General features: G+C 36.1%; 1 protein-coding gene across 1 annotated transcript in view; it reads right to left on the reverse strand.

Moving 5' to 3' along the window:
* The window catches only part of MYO3B (myosin IIIB), a 186,012-nt gene that overhangs the window by 97,586 nt on the left and 75,941 nt on the right, over positions 1–12,485 (reverse strand). Inside the window, exons 10-17 of the mRNA XM_032190017.1 lie at positions 7,366–7,462; positions 6,382–6,498; positions 5,403–5,507; positions 2,666–2,749; positions 1,741–1,943; positions 1,236–1,334; positions 538–652; positions 21–147 (exon numbers count right to left, since the gene is read on the reverse strand). Of these exons, the coding sequence (XP_032045908.1) occupies positions 21–147; positions 538–652; positions 1,236–1,334; positions 1,741–1,943; positions 2,666–2,749; positions 5,403–5,507; positions 6,382–6,498; positions 7,366–7,462 (947 nt within the window). The remainder of the gene's footprint in view (positions 1–20; positions 148–537; positions 653–1,235; positions 1,335–1,740; positions 1,944–2,665; positions 2,750–5,402; positions 5,508–6,381; positions 6,499–7,365; positions 7,463–12,485) is intronic.

Genomic DNA, 12,485 nt, shown 5'->3' on the forward strand with positions numbered 1-12,485 from the left:
CAATGTTAAAACGTGCTTACCATTATCTAAGGCTTCTGGGTTGGGAACTTCACTTTTATCTGTTTGGTGTTGTGAAGAAATGGCAGCAAACTCAATATTTCCAGTATTTAGGATTCCAGTCAGAATTCTGTACACTGAGTACACTTCCTGTAAAAATGACAAAAAGCACTTTTAAAGGAATCATTTTAGATACGTACACTAAATTTACTCTATGAAAGAAAAAGGAGAACACTGGAATGGCTATTAAAGCTTGTACACTGTTCTGTAGGCTCCTATTGGTTGTTCAAGTAAGCTCCTATTGACACGGACAAGTGTGATGCAGAACTGTGAATGGACTTGCCTGATTACAGAATGAGACCTCAGGCTGGTCCCAGCTTCTGGGTGTGTGGTTTTGCTTTCATAATTCATTTCTATCATAAGAGAGATTCTGTGGCACAGGTGTGTATTCACACGATCAAATGGCAGCCTGAACACAGGCGATGCTGGAGACGTTTTTAGAAAGAAGGTCAATAATGGTTTAGAAACTGTATCTCTTACCTCATCAGTGAATCCTATAATTCTAAAGCAATGCTGAATTGCTTCAAATTGTCTTCCATAGGAATCCTTAGTAACAATATCATGCATTACTCTTCCAGTTTCATTATCAATATATCTAAGTAGAATAGGAGAAAGAAAGCACCAAACTAGCAGATACGCCAGTACAAACTTCCATGACTTTAATGTAACTGCATCAGCAAATGGGAAGAATATTCATTGAAATATCTTCCGATTAAATATTTTGGTACTAAGTTTTAATTTTTTAATTAAAAGTAATTAATTAACTTTTGCTTATACTTTGTTAATATCTGTTCATAGCGTTACTAACATTTTATACACACACACCCTCACCCAATACAGATCAGATGCTCTCCAAGTACAGATGTCAATCAAAAAACACAATTCCAAAATGCATTTGGGGTTCTCTGAAGTATTACAAGAAAGCATGAGGTGACTGTCCTGATCTGAAAGTAGGACAGAATATTTACACAATAATAAGATTGTTCCTTCCTTCTCTTTAAATGATTCAAGTTCTCATACAAATAATGTAATTCTTTATTGTCCATCCTTTTCTTTGCTTGGGATGATTAAAAAAGATCCTTAAGGGATGTTGAAAGATTAAGAGAGATTTTAAGGCATCATACTGAAAGCAAGAGCTGATAAATAGCTAATTGCAATGAATAGTTAAAACAAGTTACCTAGGAGGCTTTTTTTCAGGAAGTCTATATTCAGAAAGTTTCTTCTGATGATAAAGGCCAGCATAAATATAATAAAATATATGGAAATTTTTCTCTCCCCTGGAAACAAAAAAAGTATTTATATAAAGCACAGATGTTTATACTCGCAGTATCTTGTACAAGGAAAAGTGGAAATCCTTATTGTGAGCTAATAGAGTAGGTAGCAAATATCACACTTGTTTTAATGGTATAGGATCAGTGTCAATAACAGTGAAAGCCTGACAACAATTATTTCAACTGTGAAACACAGAACACCCAGCCAATCACAATATTTCTCCAAAGAATGGAACGGGTCTGGCTTCCAATCCAAAAGAACCTTACTATTCTTTTCATTACAGTACTGTATAAAAGACTAGCACTTCAGTAGAAGACACTACTGAAAGCATTTAAAATAAGGGCTTTTGCAGAATTAAACAGAATGCAAACATTTCATAAACATGAAAGGACAGATGATTTGTACACTTACACAGCCTGTTTTATGACCCTTGATTTTTCAAGTAGATACTCAGAAATCTTTGCCCCCATTACAGCTCCTGTGGGCGTAAACATCATTTCCAGATATTTTCCGAAGCGACTTGAGTTGTCATTGATGGCAGTACAGGCATTCCCAAATGCTTCAACCAGAGGATTCACCTGAAGAATTTTCTCACGCAAAGCGCGGTTATTGGCCTTCACAGAACAGATACAGACCAGAAGGGCCATTAAAAGAATATATTGCTTACCCACAATCCAATTCCTGCCTCAGAAGCATAGCATCCTGTTATCGTAACTTCTCATGGAGTTTGATACCCTGCTAACCTAATTATACAATAGGGCCATAAACTGAAAAAGAAATGTCCTATTTGTAAAACAAAATATATATATATAAATACATGTATTCTTTCTTCTCTGCAATTGTTCTGCCTCCAAAGCTTCATGAAACTTAGTTAAAGCCCCCAAACCATCAAAAACTGAACAAGAAGAATATTAGCTAAGATTGAAATCATACTAATACATATACTTATGGTTAACCTTACACACTTATTTTCCCATTGATTTGCATTAGAATAATTACTCATTGCATTTAAACGTGTAAGAGCTTCTAAGATCAGATTCAAAGCAAGATCTGTCATTCTTTATTGTATACATGAACAATGTCATAAACACAGTAGATAAGTATAAGCACTAAACATTTGGAATTTGTTGCTTTCCCTTTAAAAGTATTGAGTGGCTTGGCACAGGTTGTACTCTAACACCTTGATTCAGTGCTCACAAACGCTTGATTACTCTGTCCCTGACTTGAGTGGGAAAATTCACATGAACAGTTTTAAGTATTAAACATCAAATAAAAAAGAAAATTTCAGGGGGTGGGGAGAATTTGTTCATAGTTTTACATGATTGGCTAGAAATACCTTTCCCAAGAAGGTCAAATGTTGGACGATCAGATGGGCACTTTCTGTCTTTCCAGCACCACTTTCCCCACTGATGATAATGCACTGAACACACAAACAAAACAGTAAGTGCACAGCTCACCACGTGGTCAATAAATGGGTTTTCAGCTGTTATTGCTCCTGTTTATTATTTAACTTTTAGTACCAAAACTGCAAAATACCTTAGGGGTCAACCCACTCAACTTCTTTCAGAAAGGAAAGATCAGTAGAGGCTGAGTGTAATCATTTCTTAATTCCTTAGATCACTGAAATGCATCTTGCAATACCTGACAGGAATGTGCATATATGCAAAGGAGTGAGTGATATTCTAAGCACTAAGACAAATGAGTGACCATGTCTACAAGCTAACATACGCTGTGCACACAGGCAGCTTGTTGCAAATATTCAAAACTCTGAAGATTGCCACAGCTAGTTGATGTAACATAATTCAACAGTGCATCTGAGCTCACTTCATTGAGTTCATTTGAATTAACATGAAAAACAGGGTACAGCTGTACTTAATATACTCACCAAAAGTCTGCTCCTGGCTTTAAAAATTATGTTAAGGTTTGCTGCTGTGTAGAGAGATTATCCTGTAAGTGATGCTGATATTCAGGCTAAAACAACAGACTGACATCTAAACAGTTCAGAAAAATATGCATCTGTTCATTGGGTGAGTCTGAGAGAACATACCCATGTTATTCCTGAGTTGGCAGTCTGTATGTAACATGGTATTTTATAGGTTCTCCAAAGGCTTACAAACTCGAGGATTAGCTGGAAGCATCTGAATTACTCAATCTGCTTTCTGCTGGTATGTTTCATGAATGAAATGGAAGGCCAGTACACCTGGAATGTCAGTTCAGAGCTGAAGTGTGAACACTCCAGGTCACAGCAAGCATGAATTCTAATGCTATTTATTATTTTCCAATTTTTCATGTGCCCTACAGATCACCAGTGCAAATATTAGTTTACTTAGAGTACAGTGTGAACTGACATAGGATAAATGTTAATGCCAAGCAGTTGCATAGACTTGTAAATTTCTATGCAAACACATGAGACTTCCTTGCACCATACACTGACTCATGCAAGATTCTTTGCTGGGAAAAGAGATGACGTCCTAAAATACTTGATGCAATGATACTTGATACAGAACCGAGCTTTGTGAAAGGGTTTGAAAGAGACAGCAGTTCTCCAGACAACATTTCTGACACTCTTTTTTGACCAAGAGAAAGATTATCCATTCTCCCCAGCCTGGAATATATGGAGTCATTCCAGCTCTTTTTTATTTACCATTCTCACTGTGAAATAACCTTGCAAGAGCAACCTTTGTTGTTCCATAAAAAGCAATGCATACCAATGGGGAGGTAAGTTATATAAAGTATATAAATATATATATAAAGTACATGGAATAATTAGTGGGTATGTTAGGTACTGCTAGACTCTGTGCTCTATGATAGATATTGCTGTGAAGTTTTCTTAGGAATCAGACATCTTGTGGTGTCTGACAGAAGGTGTGGATGTTGACTCTAAATAATGTTAGTGATATGACATTTACAGTTCCTTTCCTTAATTCTTGTCAGGTATTTTTGCATTTCTTGGAAATAGACAACCTAGTGATGGACTCAGAGTGTTTTGATACCTAGAACAGTCTTAATCTACTTTACTAGAGGAGTAATGTACAACAGCTTACACAAAGACCATGAGTTCTTGCAGAACTCATACTGGCCATATTTGACTTTAGCTTCACCAGAAATGTTAGACTTTGAGTCAATTTTCAGGCTTCAAAGGAAAATGCAAGGGAAAGCTGAATGGATAAACAAGCAGAGTAAGTACATTTTTGATCTAGTTACATTGTGCATCTAGCACACCCTAGAAAGAAGAGCCAGCATAACATCACCAGTTAATGGAGATAAACATACTCCTGTCGTCTTTTACAAACAGAAAATAGCAAACTATACATGCCAGCAGGCATAGCCAGATGTCTGCAAATAATTTGCTGCCTCTGCATAAATGCAAATTACTTCTTGAAGAGATAGGAAGGACATATAAAATTAAAAATCTATAAAGTTAGCCTGATGGACTGACAACAAAACTATTTTTCTCTAGATAATAATATATGTAAATAATTATTAGACCCCAATACATATGTACATACAACACATCATATTCAAATAGTGCAAAATTACAGTTTTAAGAACGCAATAAAAAGGAATCTAACTTCTACAGCACAGTATTTCATTCTCATTAAAATCATTGCTAGACTTGTGTCCTCATTACATTCATATTAGACCTATCCTTAATATAGTTTACTAAACAATGACTTGACGGTTTGTGTTTTTTGTGACTTGCAGTAAAAATAAATGATTATCCATTACTTGCTACTGTCTTTCTGCAATGGAAGAGCAGTTAAAACTCTGTTAACCTGCTACAGCACTGAGACCCCCCTATTTTACACAAGTGTAAATAATTACAATACCTAGTGCAAGACAGGTTAGGATCAAATTGTACTGCAATAGCCTGTAGTTGGTGTCAACTGCCAGAAGTTCATGGGTGTCTGGGAAACTATAATGGTCAGGTAACCCTTCTATTTGACCTATTCAGCTTTGTGCTCTCTTTTATGCCACTGTCCCAACCTGACTAGATTTCTGCTCTGTTTTGCCTCATACAGGAATAAATGGCTTAAAGAAATAATCTGAAAGTACAACATGAAGATTCTTACCTGATCTTTGCTGAACGTAACCATACTTTGGTAGGCAGCATCTGCAGAGGCAAATATGTGGGGGGGATTGGATGAACGCTTCACACCATGATAAAGCTTGGAGAACTAAGAAAAAAAAAAACACAAGTCAGAATACCTAATTAAAATGTACAAATTAATTGTAAAATTAAGAATTGATAAGGAAGATAATGACTATCTTCTGCCTACTAAACAGAAGGCAGTTGTCTGTTCTACCATGAAATTCACACTGAACCACCCAGCAGAGGAGTGGTAATTCTTGGCACTGACCACCTTCCAGAACACAAATTACAACACCTAAAATACATTCCAAAGTTGCCTTCACAAGATAGTCAAGAGAACTGTATCACAAGAAATACAAATACAAGCATTCAAGCAGGGAAATACCCAAGGTGAACCACAGAAACTGCAAAGAGTGAAACTGCAGAGTAAATCTCGAATCTGGTCCCTCTGCCTGCAGCCCTAATTTAGGCACCCACAGCCAGTAGGATTTACGGCTCCACCTCTCTTCATATTCATAAGGAATTAAGCTGCCTCTATCTTTACAGCATTTGATTCACTTGTTTCTTTTAAGCTGCAGCTGACGGTACAGGACATGTAATAACTCAATAGTGAGAGCAACTGTTTGGAAAGCAACAGCCTCAGCATGAGGTGGTTCATATAACCATCTTCTGTTTCCTGGAAGAAAGTACTAAATGCCAGACAAGAACAGCAGTGGCTGGGGCAATATTCAGGCCTCCTGTGAAAGTTGTGTCACCATGGGAAAAGCATCAAAATCAAACTACATCAAACTGAAAGGGGGGGGGGGGGGGGCTAAATAAATAAATAAATAGCCATACATCTCTGAAGGAAGAAAAGGCTGGGGTTAGTCTGTGCTCCCATCATCATTTAAGTACTTTAGCCAGTGGTGTTAATAAAAAATGCAAAGTAAGTACTGTCCACATCTTGGAGTCTCTCTTACCTGTGGAGAGTAAATACTGAGATTCTGGAAGGGGTTTAAGGCTATTAAAATGTCTCCCACATAAGTATAAATTTGTAAGTCAGCATAGCGTTTCTGCAGCTGATGGATAATGGTATCCTGAGAAGATTACAGAAAGTTTGATTGTTAAGCAATATTTTTCCAGTCAAGATAATTTTTGTAAATATACTGAGAACACTGATTAAAAAGTACTTATTATACATGTTATTAATTATTTCTTAAACTCTGACATCACAAAACCAAACAAATATTTTCAAATTTCTCACTAATATCATAAAACTAAGTTAAATGGCATACCCTATTGCCAGATAAGCATGCACTTTGCTGTATCAGCCCAAGAAGTAAACTTCCTGAAAACAAAATGGCCATGCAGATTTTCTGCACTTCACAGTATGTTTCCATTTAATTTTTTATTTGACTGTGAAACAAGGATAATAGTTTTTCAAGGATTAGATTTGAACTGGTAGTAAGAGACTGCTTTAAGCAGAATGCTAACACGATTTAGTATTATTATTATGTCATCTTCTCACTGGCATGCAGGTTAAGGATCCTCAGGAAAAAAATGCAGATAGTCTGCACATAGGTGTTATAATAAAATATGCAGCTGATGTTATTTCACCACTTTTTATGCAGAAGTCTTAGACGTGTTACTCCATATAATTCATCAGTTTTAGAAAACTCACTTAAATCAAAATCTTCATGACTAAATTTCCCATTTTAGGACACTTGCAAAATATTTTAAACTATCATCACTCATATTTAAATTCTTCACCATAAAAGGATTCACTGCTACTGCTTTTATGTCATTAATAAACAGAATATTAATGATGATAGCAGATCAGTCACAAGACAATTCCTTTTCCATGCTGAGACAAAACCTTGCAAAAATATCCTCTCATTCTGTTAAAAGAAACAGGGAAATGTGAAGCACGGTTGTCAGAAACTGCTGCTCAGACAGTACAGTACCTCATCTAGAACTTCTAGATTTACCAGATCGTCATCCAGAGAGTACTTGTCAGCTCCATCCACATGGTAAGGTCTTCTAGTATGTATTCGTTCATGCCTGGAAGTTTGTTAGTAAAGCACCACAGTTACAAAACTTGATAAAATACAGCAAATACAGAGGCAATGGAAATCATGGGTGAGTGTTTTGGCCATGCAGAAATATTAGGCACGCTCTCTGAAATACTTATTGTTAACTCGAAATACCCTTTCATAAAAGCAACACATCAGTTTGCTGTGCAGTGTAGTATCCCTGTTTTCTTTCTCACAAGATATATTTATTAATGCTCACAGAAAAGATTTCTCTGTAGGTTTACTACTCCCCACTAATACTGAAAAGTATTTTTAAAATATCTTTTCCCTTCTTGACATAAGTTAAAAAAAGTACCATTCTGATTAATTAAATCTTCCCCACCCCACGTACCTAGTCTACAGTTTTATCATCTAATGAAGTTACAAGAAGTAATAAGTAGTATAAAATCCTCCTATTACCTTGTTGTATGACAAAGCACCTCCTCAGATGACCCTAGATCTGGTCCAGAACATTTCTGAACCACAGCTGCCATCAGACTCTAAATTGTATGGATGTTCAGTCAGCTTGTCCTCAGAGATTTAAGCCACACAATAAGCAGCAAAGACAAACAGTCACATAACCCCTTTATAATCAGATTATGCTGAAGGAATCTTTGAAAATGCTGTGTATATGTTTTTAAACAGCACATCTTTTTGAAAGAGGGACAAATCAAGACAGTATAATATGTCTTCCACAGAGGGGGTGAAATACGAGTGCTGTAAGCACTTTTCTTTACAACAAACATAATCAAAGCATAGTAGGAGGACACCCACCGAGATACAGTCTGCATCCTGCTGAGTAACATTTAGCATTGATCCTCAATGACAGTCCCTGACAGATTGTTTCTGCATTGGTTGCCACGTAGAAAGTATAAATCACATGCTCATACATCCAGAAACAATGCTCAATATTGTATCAAGCAATAACAGAATGATAGTGTAACATGACAGGAAATACTCTTTATCTATAACGTTGAAGGTTAAGGTAAAGATGTAGCAGGTCTTTTTTCTTTAATCCTAAATTCCTATAGTCATGGAATCCTGTTTGAAAAAATAAGCAGAGGCTCTTGCTTTTTGTCTCTTTATGAGCACTTACACATGAACTGATTAAGATTTCATTCAGTAAAGAGACTATTTTCATACCCAAGAGCTATTGTGTACAGAAGAATTATTGCTTGGAAAGTGTCTAACAAAGAGAAAAGTGTTAAGTATTGATAATTGTGAACTACATTTAAAGATCTTCATTTTTTATGTCAATTTTTATTCATTTTTCTTGTTTACTTTTGGCAACTCTATGAGTTCTAGAAAACTACTCTGTAATGCTTTATTTGAATTGTAATTAAATAAAACTGTGCAATCTGTTTTGTCAGCTAGGATATAAAATACAGGGACCACAGCAGGTTTTGATGACAGTCCCGCTTATATTTTCCATCCTACGTCCCCAAACAGAAATGGTTATTTCCTTGATGTACGTATGAAGAAATGAAAGAAGAACACACAAACTGTGAAAGAGAAATTCTTCCAGTGGTTATTATTTCCAGTGAGCAGCATGGAGACAGTGTCAATTTGTTCAAAGTTCTATTCAATTAAACCTTCCATTTTTAGATTTTTGTTAGGTGCTTACTACATTCATGAACATTACACTTTGCTGACAAGCCAGATCCTCAAGGGAATACAAATGCATGTAAGTGGTATAATGAACTACTGTTTTTCTAATTGTTGTTTCAATTTCAAAACAAAATTCAACCTCTTACTTCACAGCTGAGAAAAATGTTGTTATAAATAATTTAAACCATTTAGAGATGGGAGCAGTTATCAGCCCACAAATAAAGCAAGTATTTTAACAGTTTCTGGACTTCATGGAGATGTGACTAACAAAGCAATGGCTAGACATTATAACTAATATAACTAAACTGTGAGGATATCTTTTCCTGGCTTAAGCCATCATAACCACAATATTAAATTGCAACAAGATGCAAGTATGGATTTATATACCAGAGGTGCAGGGAGGAGGAGGAAAGAGGGCACATCTAAACCTAAGCATCTCTAATTACAGAATGGCTTTGCAAACTAATCTGTTATCTGATTGTGTATTAAACTCCCACTGTTTGTTCTCCTTAAGTGATAAATGACTCAACTGCGTTATTGGAAAAGTGTTTTGTTTTGTTTTAACTCTATGTAAATAAATAATTAAGCAAACTACTCTTAGTCAAATATGTAAGCCAGATAACCTTTGTGCATATATTTCCTTGTGCTTAACTCATTTTCCTAAGTACATGATTAGGAAGAGGATATTAGGAGCATAACATCACATTAGCTTCAAATCTCCTGCTGGCCTCATCAGTTTTCTACTGACCCTAAATCCTGCTGATATGTTGACAGAGTGGGAAGAAAGAATACATACAGTAAGCGTCTATTATTTCTACAATTTTACATCAGAAGTACACCCTGCTTTTAAAGTATTTTCAAAACATTTCTTAAAAACCAGAAGGAAACACTCTTACTTGGAGGAATAATTGTAATTTTTTTTTCCTTCAACAGTGCAATTACCAGCCTTTTTTCAATTACTGTTAGATTCACAGAATGGTTTGGGTTGGAAGGGACCATAAAGATCATCTAGGTCCAACCCCCTTGCCAAGTGCAAATTCTAAGCAAAAGGAAAATTGACGGTGTTAGCTTATTTGCCTCAAGGTTCCAGGAATGTTCTGATTCATATGCTGTAGGATGTAGTCTCTTCATTACAAAGTGGCATAATAAGGCTAGTCACTTAAGGTACCTAACCTTATAAAGCCTGAAGAGCAGTATTAGATTTATTCCAGAATTCTAGTGATGAGCATTCTCTCTTGAAAAAGGCTCTGTTCTCCCAAACATTTTCACTTCACCTTTTTATCACACAAAGATAGCTGGAGAGAGTTTTTTTCGGATTTTGAAGGAGGATCAAGTGGCAAGCAGCACTTCTCTTGCACTAGATGTCAGCCACAGTAATAGAAGTGCACTGTAAATAGCTATATGCTAATATGACCCTGCAATCAAGCTGATGATGGGGAAGGAAAAGCTAAATTGACCACAGATACTTCTAGATTGAAAAATCACCTTGCTGGCAGGTCCAGCCTGAGGATTAAAGCAGCACAGATCATGAGTTTTTTTGTTCTTTGGAAAGTCCCCTTTCTCCAAGCTCTCCCTCCTCTACCCCCAGCATTCTTTTATAACAGTGCCTTTACTTTGGCCTCTTCATGCAGTTAAGTATTTGTTTAGTGTTCTTCTAGGACTCACACAGGAAAGCTTGTTTCTGTGCTAGTTCTCCTTTAAGTTATTGCCAACTTTAAAATGATTTGTGCCCAAATAGAGATTACAAGAAAAACACTCAACACGATGAGAGAACAAAAAAATAGCAGTGAATGTGCTGTTGTCACACAGAGAAGCACAACCTATTCCCTGTGCATTGCAAAGAGCAAATTTTGCTCCTGTACATCAAGTTTCAGCCTGGAATAAATTGTTGAAGCAAGGTCATAATAGAAACACTGACAAAGCCTTAATTACAACAATATAAAAGCTGTAGCTCTAACAAACATCTGTGTAACCTGCAGTAAAAATACGTATACTGTAATCAGACCAAGGATTGATTGCCTTTTGGGGCCCCAATTGCTTTGTAATTTTTTTTCCAGTACTTTTTAACTATTTTTTAACAGTCACCTGATATGTGTACAGATGAAGGCTAGAAGTATTGCATTTAACCCACATTAAATCCTGTGTGTGCAGCATTTTACAATCAGAGAACTATTTCTGTTTCTGTTATTCTGAGTCCAAAGGAAATTACTGACTGAATGCAATCAAGTTCCTTGCAGTTAATTGCTTTCAAGCCTAAATGTGAGCTGGCAGAGAAGCTACATATCTGGTTGTAAGAATTACTTCCTTGGATGGACTGCTGCTGTAATCCAGCTGGCTGACAGGAGGGGGGAAAGCTGCCAAGCCACCATAGCCTCATCCTAATATTGGAGAAAGCACCCAGAACCTACCTGCCCTTCTCAAACTATTACGTTTGCCTTTTTTTTTCCTTTTTTTTTTCTATTCTTTTTTTTTACTTTCCTTTTTACAAGCTTCTTCAGGTTTGGTTCATCTTGATGATAAGGTTACATTTTTCTCCCTGAAAATCCAAGGTTTCTCAACTGTCTGTTCCCCATTACAGTGGCACACTGACCCAGCATGATCCAGAACAGTGAACTCTTTGCTGTCTACACTAAACTCGTTAAAAAAATATATAATAATAATAATAACAATAATAAACCACAGCAGTTATCTACCCAAATGCTGAAGTTCTTTCATTCTTTTAAAAACTGAAAACAGAGATTACTATATCATTTCCTGTTGATTCCTATAAAGAAGCCTATTCATAGAGGAACATAAAATACCAAGACTGTAGGAAAACATCCAAGATAAGAATAAACCATGCCTGGAGTTCACCTCTTCAAAGCTGCTGATAATTTGGAAACAGCCGCTTTGACCCATATAACCAAAAGCATTTGATACTTAATCAAAACTGAATTTCAACATAGAATCAATTCTAAGAATTTTACGCCAGGAGTTAATCACTTGAGGAAATATAACAGACTATTTCTTTGCTGAGCTTCAGCTCTATGACATTTCATAGACAGGGATAACAAAACAAAAGTAGATGGCAGTTGAGATTTTTAGCTATTATGATTACCTTAAAACTGTTACGAAGTTACCTACTGCATTTTGTAAGCTGCTCTAGGTTAGCTCTCCCTAAAGAATACATAGACATACAAATGAAACATAGCTCATACCTATACTAGAAATAATGTCCATTGCTTTATCACCTTTTAAGATAAGAAATCCTACAACAGATCTCCAAAGCTCCTTTTACCTTTTTCTCAGACCTCCATGTAACAGTTTCCAATAAGAATAGTTTCTAAGATTTTGAAAAATGGTTTGTGAGAACAGCACCAAGGCAAAACTTTTTGAATGTATTCTGTAAAGACTCTTCCCTGCTT

Source organism: Aythya fuligula, chromosome 6 (assembly GCF_009819795.1).
Source record: "Aythya fuligula isolate bAytFul2 chromosome 6, bAytFul2.pri, whole genome shotgun sequence".
In the NCBI taxonomy this organism is placed as follows: domain Eukaryota; kingdom Metazoa; phylum Chordata; class Aves; order Anseriformes; family Anatidae; genus Aythya; species Aythya fuligula.